General features: G+C 55.1%; 1 protein-coding gene and 1 non-coding gene across 2 annotated transcripts; one reads left to right on the top strand and one right to left on the bottom strand.

The window, feature by feature from the left end:
* Window positions 1-1,179: 1,179 nt before the first annotated feature.
* MYADM (myeloid associated differentiation marker) lies at window positions 1,180-7,586 on the bottom strand. Its single transcript, XM_019979485.2, has 3 exons — window positions 7,523-7,586; window positions 5,419-5,496; window positions 1,180-3,540 (listed from the first exon to the last, which is right to left on the bottom strand). Exon 3 carries the CDS (start codon window positions 3,536-3,538, stop codon window positions 2,570-2,572), a length of 969 nt encoding a protein of 322 aa, XP_019835044.1. The 5' UTR covers window positions 3,539-3,540; window positions 5,419-5,496; window positions 7,523-7,586; the 3' UTR covers window positions 1,180-2,569.
* A 7,445-nt stretch (window positions 7,587-15,031) lies between these two features.
* On the top strand, window positions 15,032-15,103 carry TRNAG-GCC (transfer RNA glycine (anticodon GCC)). Its single transcript has one exon. It is a non-coding gene; the product is annotated as a tRNA-Gly (tRNA).
* Window positions 15,104-15,344: the final 241 nt, after the last annotated feature.

Below are 15,344 nucleotides of genomic sequence, written 5' to 3'. Positions count from 1 at the left end.
CCTTGAATTTGCCCCCAAATCATGCTACTTATGTATTTGTGATCGTCCTGGAGAAACCTGACAAGATGACCTTCTGTGGGACAGAGATTCGTGGCAGGAGTAATTCATTTCATCTTCTTGGAAGTGTTCTGTTGACCATGTGTGTCAGGGAGCTTAGCACTGAGGGTAAAATGGAGCTGAGAGTGGGAATTCAGGCAGGGTCAGATCCTGAAGGCCTTGACGGAGGGGGTTTGGTGTTACCTTTGGGCAATGTGGAGCGTGATATGGAAGGATTTGAGCAGAAGAGAACAGGACCAGATCCGGATGTTGAAAGCAAGGCACCCTCCTGGGGCAAGGTGGGCTGCAGGTAAGGTAGTCCAAGGAGGAGGCTGGAACAGCTTGGGTGAAGCAAAACTAAAGGACCTTGGAGAATGAGACAGATATAAACAGCATTTTGTTGTTGTTCAGTTGCTTAGTCATGCCCGACTCTTTGCGATCCCATGAACTGCAGCATGCCGGGCTTCTGTCCTTCACCATTTCCAGGAGTTGGCTCAAACTCTGTTCTTTGAGTCAGTGATGCCATCCAACCGTCTCATCCTCTGTCGGATTTAGGAAGAATACAGTGTTTGATGACTGAAAGGGGAGATGGTAAGAAGTGGTGCCTGGGTTCTGCCGCTCTCAGAATGAGACATGGTATTTCTCAGATGCTTGTGGGACTCCGAAGAGGGATCTTTATTCTTTTTTACAAATTACTTTTGGCTGTGCTGGGTCTTTGTTGCTGCACTCAGTTTCTCTATTTGTGGGGAGCAGGGGCTACCCTTTGCTGCAGTGCGTGGGCTTCTCATTGCAGGGGCTGCTCTCCCTGCAGAGCACGGGCTCAGTAGTCATGGCAGAGGGACTTAGTTGCTCCGTGGCATGTGGAATCTTCCCGGACCAGGGATAGAACCTGTTTCCCCCGAATTGGCAGGTGGATTCCCAACCACTGAACCATCAGCTAAGTCCTAAAGAGGGAGAAATCTTGTTCATGTCTATCCTAGTTAGCTCCCTTCATTTGAGGGAGAAATTTGGAAGATCCGGACTCACTTCTTTTCTGATGAGGCCAAGGCTGTTTTGATCCCAGCCTCTTTCTCTTCCCAGACCCAGAAATCTGGGCCTTGCCCTCTCTCCTGGAGCCCTCCCCATGAATAAAGCAGGCACAAGTCTTTCTTTTATCTTTATATTGAGGTTTAAAAAAAAAAGAATGAACATTATGGATGTGGGAGAAGGGACAAGGCTTCTCTCCTGTGACTGACTGACAGCAGGGGCTGATCGAATCAGAAGCTCCAGGGAATTAAAAAAAAAAATAAAAAATATATTTGTACATTTATATAGATCATGTTATACACGTGAGTCCCAGAGAAGCAGGAAACTGCAGCAGGAAGCAACAAGCACACAGAAACACACCTGTGTGTGCACCACACACACTGAAGCAATGCAAGGCGATTCCTTTGACTATGGCATAGTAGCAATTTCCATCCCCCGACCCCACACTCCAGGAAAAAAAATTTTAAAGAAACTTCCCTTTTAAGAACAGGGCCAGCCAATGATTGTTGCCCTAGTGACCAGGAAAAAAAGAACAAACCCAGGCTAACATCACCTTGAAGGCTGGCAGTGGCCATTTTCTTTTCTTCCCAGCAAAGGCAGGAGATACTATTTTTTAACATTGAAGCTGGAGGGCCATATCCTTGTCCCTCACAAATACTTGAGACAGTTGTCTTCAAGACCCTGTGGTTCTTTGCCGCAAAGACTCTGCAAAGAGTCTTTGGGATGGACGTATTCCATCCCTTGTTTCCTTTAAGATGGCATTTAGGCAGTGGGTTTTTAATAAGCCTGGCAAAAATTCTAGAGCCAATCTCAGGTGAGGCTGAGCACCAGGCGGAGCCTAGGGACCCAGGGTCTATGCTTTAAACCTCCAGCCCACTGGAAATTATTGACCGCCAGAGTTTTTTTTTTTTTTAACTTAAAGGGGAGGAACACTGTACACACACCCCCAACCCCACTGGGAGAAAGGGGGCTCGATTCCTAACTACCCACCCCCACCCCCCCCAAACACACACATACACATAACACACATACATCAACTAAGGCACAGCCAGGGCGGGCAGGCATGCTTTGGCAAGGAGGCCCCTCCAGAGGCCCAGGGTATGAACAGCTGCAAAAGGGGGTGTGTGATGTGGAGCTCAGCACCTTTGGAGGTGGGATGGGGGGTTGGTGGGGCTGAGAAGGAAGAAGGCTCAGAGCTCCCAAGGGGTCAGGAAAGGAGGCAGAGGCGGAAACACACAGGATAAAAAGAGAAGAGAGCCTCAAAGCAGAGAAGGTCGGAGAAGAGAGCAGGCAGAAGTAAAACAGGATGTGCAACCAAACAGAACAGGAAGGGAGGCAATGCAGGAGGTGGCGTGAGGGACACAGACAAGGGAGGAAAGGTTGGGAAGGACGTGAGAAAAGTAGGTGGGAGCAGGCTGGGAAGAGCACACCAGGGGGGCCCAGAGCTCTGCGAAGGGCCTCTGGGGAGAAGCGGGGATTAGGGAGAGCCCCACCCCGGGGACGAGGCTCAGACCCTGACAAAAACCAGGCGGGCTGAGTATACCAGGTCGGCCAGGTAAGCCAGCAGGTTGATGCCTGTCAGGATGGCCACGGCCAGCCGGCGGTCCCAGGAACACACGTAGTGCACGTGCCTTCTACTGCAACCGGGATCCATCTGCCGCCGCGGCTCACCGCCATGCTTCTGGTCGAACTGGTAGAGTGGCCAGAGGACCAGGGCCGTGGCGTATAAGAGGACGGAGATCAGGGCCAGGCCCGACAGGAAAGTGGGGAAGGCGATGGGCAGGACGTTGGTGCAGTCACCGAGGTTCAGCAGGATGGCCACGGCCGCCAGGATGAAGCAGATGGAATACACGGCCACGCACCACTCCAGGGCCGACTGGTGCTGGTACAGCCCCGGGTCGCTAATGAAGGCGAAGATGATGCAGGCCACGAAGGTCTCCAGCACCTTGAGCAGTCCGGGCACAGTGGCCATGTAGCCGGTGATCTCGCCGGGCCGGGCCCGGGTCCAGGCCACCTCGGTGGCGTAGGCGACGCAGGCGATGCAGGAGAAAGCAGTGGCGGCGATGGCGTGGTCCCGGGAGCGCCCGTGAGACAAGAACTGCACGTAGGTGGTGGGGTAGATGATGGAGGAGGAGAGGCAGAAAAGGGCGGCGTAGCAGGCGTATGTGATGGGGAAGTTGCGCCAGGACAGCGGGAAGCGCACCTGGAGCCCGCACAGCTCCACGATGAGGATGATGAGCGTCACGGAGAAGCAGAAGCACCAGGTGAACATGGACCAGTTGCCCATGGGCCCCGTCCAAGCGCCCACGCTGGCCACCAGCGAGAAGGCCACGCAGGTGGAGACCAGCTGCAGCAGGCGGAGGAGGCCCAGCGGCTGGGTCAGCAGCCGAGGGGACCCCACGATGGTCGGGGAGCCCAGGCCGGAGGATGACGACATTGTGGTTGTCACGGTGGTGCGGGTTACCGTCACTGGCATGGCTGGGGGGAGGGGAGAGAAGATCCTAAGAACATTCCAAACTGGAGGATCCAGGGTCCCCCCTACCCTGGGGCACTTGCCTCCCTGGAGGGGCTGTTGTGGACGGTGTAATCTGGACTCTAGCTGGAGGGGTACCCAGGATTTGGGCCTTTGAGTTTTCAAACCGGGCCAGTCCCAGGCCTACCGGGATGCCAGTGGTCCAGGTGTTAGCCCCTCCCCACCTCCAGCCTCATGTCAGAGCTCAGGAGGGTAGGTACCCTGTCTCTCTTTTCCCCAGGACCATTCTTTCTTTGCCCCGAAAGCCAACTCTTATAAAATCATGTCTCTTTTTTCCCCCTCCATTCCAGACACACAAAGCTACTCTCCTTCCCCCTGGGACTCAGCAACCCACCCACTCAAGATTCTACTCTAGGGACCTCCCTGGTGGATCCGTGGTTAAGACTTTCCGCACTTTCAATGCAGGGGGCAATCCCTGGTTGGGGAACTAAGATCCTACATGCCTTGGGTTACAGCCAAAAATAAAAAGATTTTGCTCTAAAGTGTCCTGGTCTTGTGCCCTTCCCACCACCCCCCATCAGAAGAAGAGACCCTGTCTTCTGTGATCTCTTAAAAACCCCACCGCTGCAACTTCCTCCCTTTGGGTACCCAGGGATCTGCAGCCAGGACTTTCTTTGATCTAACAAACATTTCCAGCCTCCAGACACATTTAAGAGTCTAGCCATCACTCGGGAACCCTCTCAGGGACCCACATCTGATCAGAGCTCCCAATCTTCCAGCCTGTCGCCTCTTACTGAAGGGTAGTCTGTCCCCAGTTGGAACTGGGTATTACCAGCTTCAGCAGCACCCCTCCTGTGGCCACAGGAATTTAGGTCTGGGGTGCCTGTGTGCTAAGTCCTTTTGGTGGTGTCCAACTCTTTGTGACCCTATGGACTGTAGCCCGCCAGGCTCCTCTGTCCACGGGACTCTCCAGGCAAGAACAATGGAGTGGGTTGCCATGCCCTTCTCCAGGGGATCTTTCCAACCCAGGGATCCAACTGGAGTCTCCTCCGCTGGCAGGTGTGTTCTTAACCACTAGCGCCACCTGAGAAGCCTGGGGAACTTGCACCCACCTGTGAAGCCTGGGGAAGTTCAACCCAAAGGAAGTCAGGTTTCCTCCTGCCTCTCCCCTTTCCCCAACATGAGGTCCAGGCCCCTTCAGGAACCAAGCCAGCTAGTCCCCAACTTCTGGGAACCTCAGCTCCCTCCCCTGTCCCAGGCCACTGAAAGTTCTGGGTCTCTCTCGTTCAGAAAGACAGCGTCCTTGTCCCAAAGATTCAGGAATGAAGGCCCGGCCTCAATCTCCTGACCAGGTGTCCAGATCCTCACTCAGGCCCTAAAATAGTTAATCTCTCGGCTACTTCTGCTCAGCCACTTCAGTCATGTCTGACTCTTTGCGACCCCATGGACTGTAGCCCGCCAGGCTCCTCTGTCCATGGGATTCTCCAGGCAAGAATACTGGAGTGGGTTGCCGTGCCCTCCTCCAAGGGATCTTTGTGATTAAGGGATAGAACCTCAGTCTCTTATGTCTCCTGCATTGCAGGCAGATTCTTTGCCACTGAGCCTCCAGGGAAGCACCCCCCGAAAGCTCAAAAGGCCTCTCTTAACTCCCGGGCAATAAAACTTCCTCTTTCCATTGTAGGAGGACAGGGTCACACCTCAGCTGTCCCTCACAATAGCTTCCTGGGGACACAGGAGACCAGTTCCTGAACATACTTCTTCCTCAGGTCTCAGGATCTAGGCGGCCAAATTCCCAGCCCCTCCTCCTTCAGATCCAGGAGTCCAGACCCCAGAACCCCTCCCCGGCTCGGACCCAAAAGTCTATGCCCCCCAGCCCCACTCACCAGAGGTCTTGGCGGAAAACCCCCACCAGAAAGAGATCCGGCCCTGGAGGCGGACTGGGTCAGACACCTGGAAAAGGGCTGATCGCGGAGAGGAGTGAGAAGACGTCAGCGTCCAGCTCAGACCCTGCCCCCGCCGCCCGCCGCCCGGGCTGGCCCAGAGCACGCGACGAGGCGGTGTAGTGGACCCCGGGCGCGCCTCCCAGCCAGGGCAGGGACTTGGCCCGGGAACCCCGGACGGTGACCTCGAGGGAAGCCCCGCCCCTTCCTTCCTCCCACCCCACCCCCCCAAAAAAAAATCTGCGCGGGCGGGAATGGAGGGAAGTGGGGAAAAGTGCACGCCCCGCAGGGCGGCGAGGGCGGGCTGTGATCTTAACCCTGCCCCGGCCCGAGAGCCGGGGGAGGGGAGGGCTAGGGGAGGCCGCCGGCGGAGGGGGGGCCCTGGGCGGCGGCTGCCGGGGCGGGCCGCCCGGGCAGCGCCGCGTCTCCGTCCTTATAAGGGCTGCAAGTCGGCCCAGCCATTTGGAATGTGGCGAGGACCGGGAGGCGGCGCCGCGACCCGCGCCCAGCTCCTGGGATTCTGGCGGGGGAGGGGAAGGGTGAAGGGAAGGAGGGATGCTGGGGGCGGGGGGGAGTGTGGAGCCCGGACTCCAGGTCCCGGGAGGAGAAGCTGCTAGGTCGAATGCCGGGGTCCTTCTAAATGTGAATTCTGGGTCCCTAAAAAGAGGGCCGGGAGCCCGGAGCCCCAGGAGGAGGGGCTGGGTATCTGAACCCCTGGGTTCGTCTTGTGCACGCCTCGCATCTCGGGGTATGGATGGGGGCGGGAAACTGCACAGTACTGGAATCCAATTCGGAGACAGTGGCCACACCTCCTGCCACCTCCCGGAGAGCTGGTCTTCCCCGGCCGGAGCTGGGCCTCCTGGGCCACCAGGGAGGTGCCCCGCAGGAGTCTGCCACCTCCCGTCCCCCTGACCCGTTAGGAGGAAGTGGGGCGCGCCCAGGAGGCAGAGGGCGGGGCCTCGGTGAGGCTCCCCGGGAAGGTGAGTTAGCGCGCGGACCACCTGGAGGGGTGGGGTCCGTCCCCACTCTCCGAGCCCCCAGCCGTGGCCTGAGGTCAGAGCTCAGGAATGAGCCGCCGGAGACCCAAGCAGGGAGAGGAAACACCCAGTTGGCTTCCGAACACAGCTCAGGACGTCCCCGGCCACGCCCCAGTCCTGTCCCCACCTCCGCGCCGAACACCACACCACATCACTCCAAAACTCAGAATCGCGCCCTGAAACCCCAGCCTGGCCTCTCAACGCCCTGGGACCCAGCTCCATCTTCACTTTGGCAGCATGGGTACTGAAGCGCACTCTCTGGCCTTTTGCGTCCAAAGTTCGGATTCTGCACCCTGGCTGGAGAGGAGGTCCGTAATTCTGGACCCCAGCCACTCTCCTTGTCAAACCCAGGACTCCCAACTCCGAGCTCCTCCAGGAGCACAGCCCCTCCTCCCTCAGACCCAGGGTTCCAGGCCCCCAGCCCCTCCTCCCTCAGACCCAGGGTTCCAGGTCCCCAGCCCCTCCTCCTCAGATCCGGGGGTCCAGGTCCCCAGCCCCTCCTCCTCAGACCCGGGGGTCCAGGTCCTCAGCCCTTCTTCCTTCAAACTCAGGAATCCAGGTCCCCCTCCCATCAAACCCAGGAGTCCAGCCTCCCAGCTCCCCAGCCCCCTGCCCTATCAGATCCAGGAGTCCAGGCCCCACTCCACCTCCTTTTAAAGATGTAAGACCTGTATGAGTTCAGGACTCCAGCCCCTCCTGCCTCAGATCCAGGGGTCCAGACCCGCAGCCCCTCCTCCCTCAGACCTAGGGGTCCAGGCCCCCAGTCCCTTCTCCCCCAGACCCAGAGGTCCAGGCCCCCAGCCCTTCCTCCATCAGATCCAGGAGTCCAGGCCCCACCCCACCTCCTTTTTCAGATGTACGACCTGTGTGAGTTCAGTCCCCCAGCCGTCTCCTCTCCAGGACCCGAGTCCTGAGCCAGACCACCTTTCTCGGGACTGAGACAATTGGAATCCCTCCGCACCCAGAATCCTGGACGCTGCGCCCACCCTTGGGGATTCCCGCAGCCTCACCTTACAGGTCAGCAACCGCTGCGGCTGAAGCAGAGGCGACAGCTGCAGATTAGAAGGGTCTGCGGTCTGGGTGGGGTTAGCCGGCCCGGGAGTGAGGGTGGGCGGGGCCGGAACTCCGGGCTCGAGCCGGATAAGGGACTCCCTGGCCAGGGCTATCCCAGTCCCGCCCCGAGGGCGGGGCCAGAGGCAAGGCCGCACCCCCTCCGGCGAATAACGCCGCAGTGGTCCCGCCCCACCAGCGGTGGGGTGGAGGGCTGAGGTCACTGTTTCCGTGGTGACAAAACAGGAAGACACAACAGCTGGCGGGGTCTGGGCTCAGGAGGGCTGCCCTCCTCGCCCCAGCGCTGGATGGAGAACTCTCCAGGGCCGGCCCGGGAAGGCCGTTGCCATGGCAACCCGTCTGTTTGGCCTTTGTTTAGGACGAAGCTGCCCCCCCACCGCCCAGCTCGGGTCCTCACCCCAGTCTCACCTCGGTCTGTTCTCCCTCTCCCCTTCCAGCCCCCTCCCTCCTCGTCTCCCTCCTCTGCCAGGATGGATGAAATCTTGGATATCTGGGTCGCAAAGCGGCTGGGGAGAGCGGGCCTCTCTTTACCGGGGTCTGTTTGCTAGGGTCTCTGTCTCCAGGGTCCCTGAAATGGGAAATGTGCCAATCTCTAGACTTTAGGGGGTTCCTGGGTCCCCAAAAGAACAGTGGTTGGATTGCAGTGTTTAAGGAATTTTGGGGAGGAGTAAAGTGGGCCCTCCTAATCCTCTATCTATAATGCGGTTCGCGGTGTAAGGGACGGATGGGCCGGACCCCAAAGTCCCATGTGTCGGTGGGGGTTGTTGGTAGCAAGATTTCTGGGATCAGGGTGGTGGGAGACGGGGACATGGAGTCCCAGGCTGTGGGCCCAGATTCTTGGCTCTTAGGAGCAATTACGGCTCAGACTCCCGGGTTTTCGGAGCAGATGGGGTTGCAAGCCGGGCCTCTTGGGTCTGGAAGCGAGAGATATTTTTGGCCTGCATTCCTGGCTCCTGGAAAAAGGGAGGGGCTCAGAAGCTTAACGAGGGCGAGGCTAGGGGCTGGGGGTGCCAGATTCCTGATTGCTGCAGGGAGGGAGGGGGCCAAGGGACTGCTCAGCCCGGGGCCCAGAGTAGGGAGGGGCCGCGGGGTCTTTTTTTAGGGTCCGCTCCGGGGACCTGAAACGAATGGACAGAGCCCAGAAGCAAGCAGGAGCTGAAGGTCGGGATGCTCGGCCTGGGGCGGCTGAGGCGGAACGGAAACCGGGACGCCCGGGTCCCTCCCTGCTGGCCCGGTTCACTCACCGCGCTCTGCACTGGTCCCCGGCGCGGCCTGGCTCGCGGCTGCCGCTGGGCGGGGCCCGGCGGAAATGCGGCTGCTCCGCGACGCCGCGCTACCCTGGGCGCTGCCCGCGCCGCCGCCGCCGCCGTCGGGTGTCTTCCAGGCCGACGACTGAGGAAGGAGGCTTTGAGGCCGAGCCCCAGGGTGGGAGCCGAGAGCGTCGCGAAGGGAGGGGTCCGAGAGGATGCTGGAGCTCGGAGCCCGGGGCTGCGTGCTCTACGGAGGTGGGAGGGGTTGGGGGACACCTGAACGCTGTGCACTCTGCAGTTGGGGAGGGTAGAGGTGGGGGCTGAAGGGCTGTGGAGCCTGTACGCCCCCTTTTGTGTCCTGCAAAGGCGGAAGACCTTGTCTGTCTTTATGTGCCCTGCATAGGGGAACGGTCTCTAGGAGCCCCGCGTGGGGATGTCTAGGAAGCCAGGACAAGGTATTCGTTGGAGGATCTCCAGGGACGCACCTCCTTGACCCCCGGTAAAGAAGCATCTCTTACTCCCTTCTTGCCCAGATCTTTGCCTGACCCCAAAGTGGCACTCCTGAAGCCATGAAGTCAGTCGCTCAGTCGTGTCCAACTCTGCTCCTCTGTCCGTGGGGATTCTCCAGGCAAGAATACTGGAGTGGGTTGCCATTTCCTACTCCAGGGGATCTTCCCCACCCAGGGATCGAACCCGGGTCTCTTGTATTGCAGGCGGATTCTTTTACCGTCTGAGCCCCAAGGGAACTCCTGAGATGCGCCGCCGAGTAGTAAAGAGGCCGTCACCGCTCACAGTTTACTGCAGGTGTGCTCTCAGGCAGCACTGTACCCCCCTTTAAGGCACTGAAACCTCAAAACAGCAGAGTGCAGGGTAGCAGGAACAGGAAGCAAACATTTAAAGAGTGAGTCATCAGGTGTGATCCTGAGACGTGACCTCGGAGGGCTCCTGGGTCTTGTGTAAGCTGGTAAAAGGAATGTGCCACTGGTTCAGAGTGTTTACCCACGTCCTGCCAGGACAGCACCCACAGCCCAGAGATGCCGTCTGCCACCGGGCACTGAAACCCAGCCTCCAGCAGACCGTTCCTCTGTTAGTGAGAGCAGCTGCTTTCTGCTGCTGGGGTATGTGGACCCGCCCCCTAACTTCCTAACAAACCTGGCCCTTTGATCAGAAGCAGTCTTGTGTGGGTTAACCTGACGGTGAATGGGGCCATTCAGTTTGTACACAGATGCTGCTGTTGGCTGGGAAAGCAAACAGAACCCAGAGTTCATTATTCCAGGCAGGAAAAGGTCAGCACCCAGTCCACGATGGAAGAGGTCCAAGGTGCTCCTCGGGTGACCAGGTGTTTGGCTGATCTCCCTAGAGAACCATAGCACTGCTTGCTGACGACAGCAAGGTGGGCCTCCATCGGTGACAAAGCTCCGTAGCTGTGACGAGGCAGATCCATGCGTAGCCCACCATGGCCGCTTTGTTCATCAGCAGGTACTGGTGAACATTAAGCAGGCACTGGGGAGACTAGCAGGGGAAGAAACTAACCGAGAGCCACAGGGTGGTCATCTGGTCTACTTAAGTCTTACTAGCACTGTCTGTAATGGAGGGTTTTGGGGGAGAGTAGACCTGAGCACAGGTTTAAAAAACAAACAAACTTTATTTAGGCTGTGTTGGGTCTTCGTTGCTGCTCAGGCTTTTCTCTGGTTGTAGGGAGGCTCGTGGGCTCAGTAGTTTCAGCTCCTGGGCTTTAGAGCACCAGCTCGATAGTTGTGGCACACGGGCCTACTTGCTGTGCAGCATGTGGCATCTTCCCGGATCAGGGATGGAACCCGTGTCTCCTGCATTGGCACACAGATTCTTTACCACTGAGCCACCAGGGAAACCCTTGGGGACAGATGATGAGCTGGTTTTTGCTCCTGACCCCTCTGACAAGTGCCTGTGTGTTTGTTTCCCACATCAGACACTAAATCTCTAATTTCAGACAGCAACTGAGTGATGAGTGTCTGAATCTGGACACACTGCTGCTGCTGCTAAGTTGCTTCAGTCGTGTCTGACTATGTGCGACCCCATAGACGGCAGCCCACCAGGCTCCCCCATCCCTGGGAGTCTCCAGGCAAGAACACTGGAGTGAGTTGCCATTTCCTTCTCCAATGCATGAAAGTGAAAAGGGAAAGTGCAGTGGCTCAGTCATGTCTGATTCTTATCGACCCAATGGACTGCAGCCTTCCAGGCTCCTCTGTCCATGGGATTTTCCAGGCAAGAGTATTGGAGTGGGTTGCCATTGCCTTCTCTGAATGTGGGCACCTCTTGCAACTATCGTCAGACCCCACAAGTAATAGACTCAGTCCTACAAGACCGCCCCCCATTTCAAACTCCAGCCACAAGTCCCAGGCCTCCCCTGCTTCTGACCGACTGGCTAGATATTGGGGTGTTCCCAGGACTTGGCTTCCATCGTTTGCTAGAATGGCTTGCAGAACTCAAGGAGGCACTTAGTATTGAAAGTGTAAGTCAGACTCAGTCATGTCTGACTCTTTGTGACCCCATGAACTGTAGCCACCAGGCTCTTCTGTCCTTGGAATTCTCCAGGCAAGTATATTGGAGTGGGTTGCCATGCCGTTCTCCAGGGGATCTTCCCAACCCCGAGATCTTTTGAACCTGGGTCTCCTGCATTGCAGGCAGATTCTTTACCATCTGAGCCACCAGGGTATTACTGATTTATTGTAAAGGATGCAACTTGGGAACAGCCAAACAGGAGAGATACGCAGGGGAGGATATGGGGAAGGGATGCAGGGCTCCCAGGCCCTCTCTGGGCATGTCATCGCCCAGCACTGTGATGCATTTACCCGCCTGGAAGCCCTCTGAATCCCGCTATTCAGGGTATTTATGGAAGCTCCATTATGGAAGCATGGTTGGTGAAATCACTGGCCATCAGTGCACAATCTCCATCTCCTAAGCCTGTCTGGAGGTCAGGGAGTGAGGCTGAGAGTTTCAACCGCCAATCACACAGTTGGTTCCTTGGGCAACCAGCCCCCATTCAGAGCTAACCAGGGCTTCCCAGATGGTGCGAGTGGTAAAGAACCCGCCTGTCAATGTAGGAGATGTAAGAGATGCCAGTTCGATCCCAGGGTTGGGAAGATCCCCTGAAGAAGGAAATGGCAACCCACTCCAGTATTCTTGCCAGGACAATCCCAGGGACAGAGGAGCTTGGTGGGCTGCAGTCCATGGGATTGCAAAGAGTTGGTTGGACATGACTGAGCAACTAAACCATCAGAAAGGGTTCAAGGAGTAATAACTCCTTTACTTGGAAGGGATATTCCCACTGTTCTCAGACTATTGGATTCTCAGGAAAGTTCCTGAGTAACAAACTTACCAGTTTTTATGGGGTTTTATCTCCCATGCTCTGGCATGTGTATTTTAGAAAGACATATGTAGTACGTTATCTGCTGTCTCCTGCTTTTGAGGTCTCATCAGCGTTGCGATTGGCCAGGACAGAGTCTATAGAGTACTGAAAGCAGAAGTTGGTGGAAAATTTGGTGATTCTGGAGCAGTATCTAGAGATAGTATCTAGAGATACAGCATATCTCTAGCTTGGGAAAAGATCGAAATTTGAAGTACAGTGTCTACTGCGTGCAAATCGCTTTTGCACCATCATAAAACTGAACAAGTTAGTCAAGCCATCATAAGTGCGGGAGCGTCTGTATTCTTTCTTCCCTTTACTGAGATGGATATCTCTCCCTAGTCCGTTCTCTGGCCGTAACTATCCCCTTTTTGGTGTCTATGGACTTCCCGGTCCCTTGTGCTCATTTCCCACATAGTGTCCTGAAATTCTCTAAAGAGCATCCTAGATAGATACACCATGAACAGGTTGCATGGATCCCCCCACCCTCAGAGTGGTCTGGTTGGCCCTGGCTCTTGCCAGGCTCCTCTTGTTCATCTCCATGAGCTGCAGAGAATCTTGTCATGTTTCTATTTGCCCCACAATGTAACAATGTTTGGGAGGCACTGACTTAGAAGACCTATGCAAACATTACCCTCCATACCATAGCATCCACCTCTCCACTGGGTTCTCCATGCCTCTCAAACATCAACGATTTCTTCTTCCATCCTGCTTCCTTAGTAATAGCCACTTGTGATCTTGCCTTAACTTGATAGGAGCCCCCAGTCCATCGGCATGCTCGTTCCTTGCTTTCCTCTTGAGATATGCTTCCACAGTCTATCATTTCAATGACCCTCTTTTCACACTAGGATATTTAACACTCCTTTGCCATTCTGTCTTTTTATTACCCCAGTCTTGAAAAAGAAAAGCCTACCTACAGAATATCTAAAGACATTTCTCCAAAGAAGACATACAGATGGCCAAAAAATACAGGAAAAGATGTTAAACATTGCTAATTGTTAGAGAAGTGCAAATCAAAACTGCAATGAGGGGACCTTCCTGGTGGTCCAGTGGTTAAGAATCTCCCATCCAAAGCAGGGGACATGGGTTCGATAAGAGAAATCCCCTCCCCACCCCGCCCATGCACCACAACTAGTGAAAACCCACATGTCAAGATGAAGACCCAGTGCAGCCAAAATTTTAAAATAAAATACATGAACAAATAGAGTTTAGGCTCAGATAGCTTCTTAAAGTGGAGAGTGTTAGACACCGAATGTGATTATTTAAAAAAAAAAATGCCTACACTTGGGAAAAAAACTACAGTGAGGAATCCCTCACACTGGTCAGAATGGCCATGGTCAAAAAAGTCTACAAATAACAAATGCTGGAAAGCATAAGGAGAAAAGAGAGCCCTCCTACCCTGTAGGTGGGAATGTAAATTGGTGCAGCCAGTATGGAGAACAGCGTGGAGTTCCTTAAAAACTAAAGACAGAGCTGCCATATGATCCGGCAGTCCTACTCCTGGGCACACATCCAGAGAAAGCCATACTTTGAAAAGGTGTGTGCACCCCTACGCTCACAGCAGCACTGTTCACAAAGGACAGGACGTGGAAACCAGCTAGATGTCCAACTGGCAGATGAATGGATGAGGCAGATGTGGTCCATATATACAATGGAATGTTACTCGGCCATAGAGAGACGGCATGAAGCGACACGGCGCTTCCCAGGAGATGCTGTGGCAAAGAATCCATGTGCCAATGCAGGAGACGTGAGTTTGATCCCTGGGTCGGGAATATCCCCTGGAGGAGGGCATGGCAGCCCACCCTAGTATTCTTGCCTGGAGAATCCCTGGACAGAGGAGCCTGGTGGGCTATAGTCCATGGAATCGCAAACAGTTGGACACGACTGAAGCAACTCAGTGTGCACACGGGCAGCAACATGGATGGGCCTAGAGATGAACATATAAAGCGAAGTTAAGTGGGGCAAAGACAACGATCGTGTGAATCTCAAAAAGGACACAAAGGAGCTTATTCATGAAACAGAAAGAGACTCACAGACTGTGAAAACGAATTTGTGGCTACCAAAGGGGAAAGGTTGAGGGTGGAGGGATAAATTGGGAGTTTGGGATTAACATAAACATGCTACTAAATATAAAATAGATAAACCACGAGGTCCTACCATAGAGCACAGGGAACTCTACTCAATCCTCTATAATAACCTATATGGGAAGAGAATCTGAAAAAAAAAAGATAATGTATGAAAGTGTTAGTTGTTCAGTCATGCCTGACTCTCTGTGACCCCGTGGACTGCAGCCCACCAGGCTCCTCTATCCATGGGATTTCCCAGGCAAGAATACTGGAGTGCTTTGCTATTTGCTCCTCCAATACATGTATGCTGCTGCTGCTGCTGCTAAGTCGCTTCAGTCATGTCCGACTCTGTGCGACCCCATAGACAGCAGCCTACCAGGCTCCTCCATCCCTGGGATTCTCCAGGCAAGAACGCTGGAGTGGGTTGCCATTTCCTTCTCTAATGCATGAAAGTGAAAAGTGAAAGGGAAGTCGCTCAGTCGTGTCCGACTCTTAGCGACTCCATGGACTGCAGCTTACCAGGCTCCTCCATCCCTGGGATTCTCCAGGCAAGAACGCTGGAGTGGGTTGCCATTTCCTTCTCCAATGCATGAAAGTGAAAAGTGAAAGGGAAGTCGCTCAGTCGTGTCCGACTCTTAGCGACCCCATGGACTGCAGCCTACATGTATATGTAACTAAATCACTCTGCTGTACTCCAGAAACCCACACAACATTGTAAATCAACTGTACTCCAGTATAAAATTGGGTTTCCTGCTGGCTCAGTTGGTAAAGAATCTGCCTGCCGTGCAGGAGACCCAGGTTTGATTCCTGGGTAGGGAAGTTCCCCTGGAGGAGGAAACGGCAGCGCACTGTAGTATTCTTGCCTGGAAAATCCCGTGGAAAGAGGAGACTAGTGGGCTGCAGTCCATGGAGTCGCAAACAATTGGACACAACTGAGCATCTGAGCATAAGCCAATATAAAATAAAATTTTTTTTTTTTTAAAGAAAAAGCCCATCTATCAGGGTTTCTCCCTCGCATGTGTTTATCCCTAAGCAATTGAACATCACTGGAGAAAGTCAT

This window comes from Bos indicus, chromosome 18 (genome assembly GCF_029378745.1).
Source record: "Bos indicus isolate NIAB-ARS_2022 breed Sahiwal x Tharparkar chromosome 18, NIAB-ARS_B.indTharparkar_mat_pri_1.0, whole genome shotgun sequence".
In the NCBI taxonomy this organism is placed as follows: Eukaryota; Metazoa; Chordata; class Mammalia; order Artiodactyla; family Bovidae; genus Bos; species Bos indicus.
The sequence above is the reverse complement of the archived record's forward strand: the minus strand, read 5'-3'. Positions and strand labels throughout refer to the sequence as shown.

Excerpts from the sequence above, each read along its gene's own strand:
- MYADM (XM_019979485.2), bottom strand. The coding sequence starts at position 3,538 with ATGCCAGTGACGGTAACCCGCACCACCGTGACAACCACAATGTCGTCA.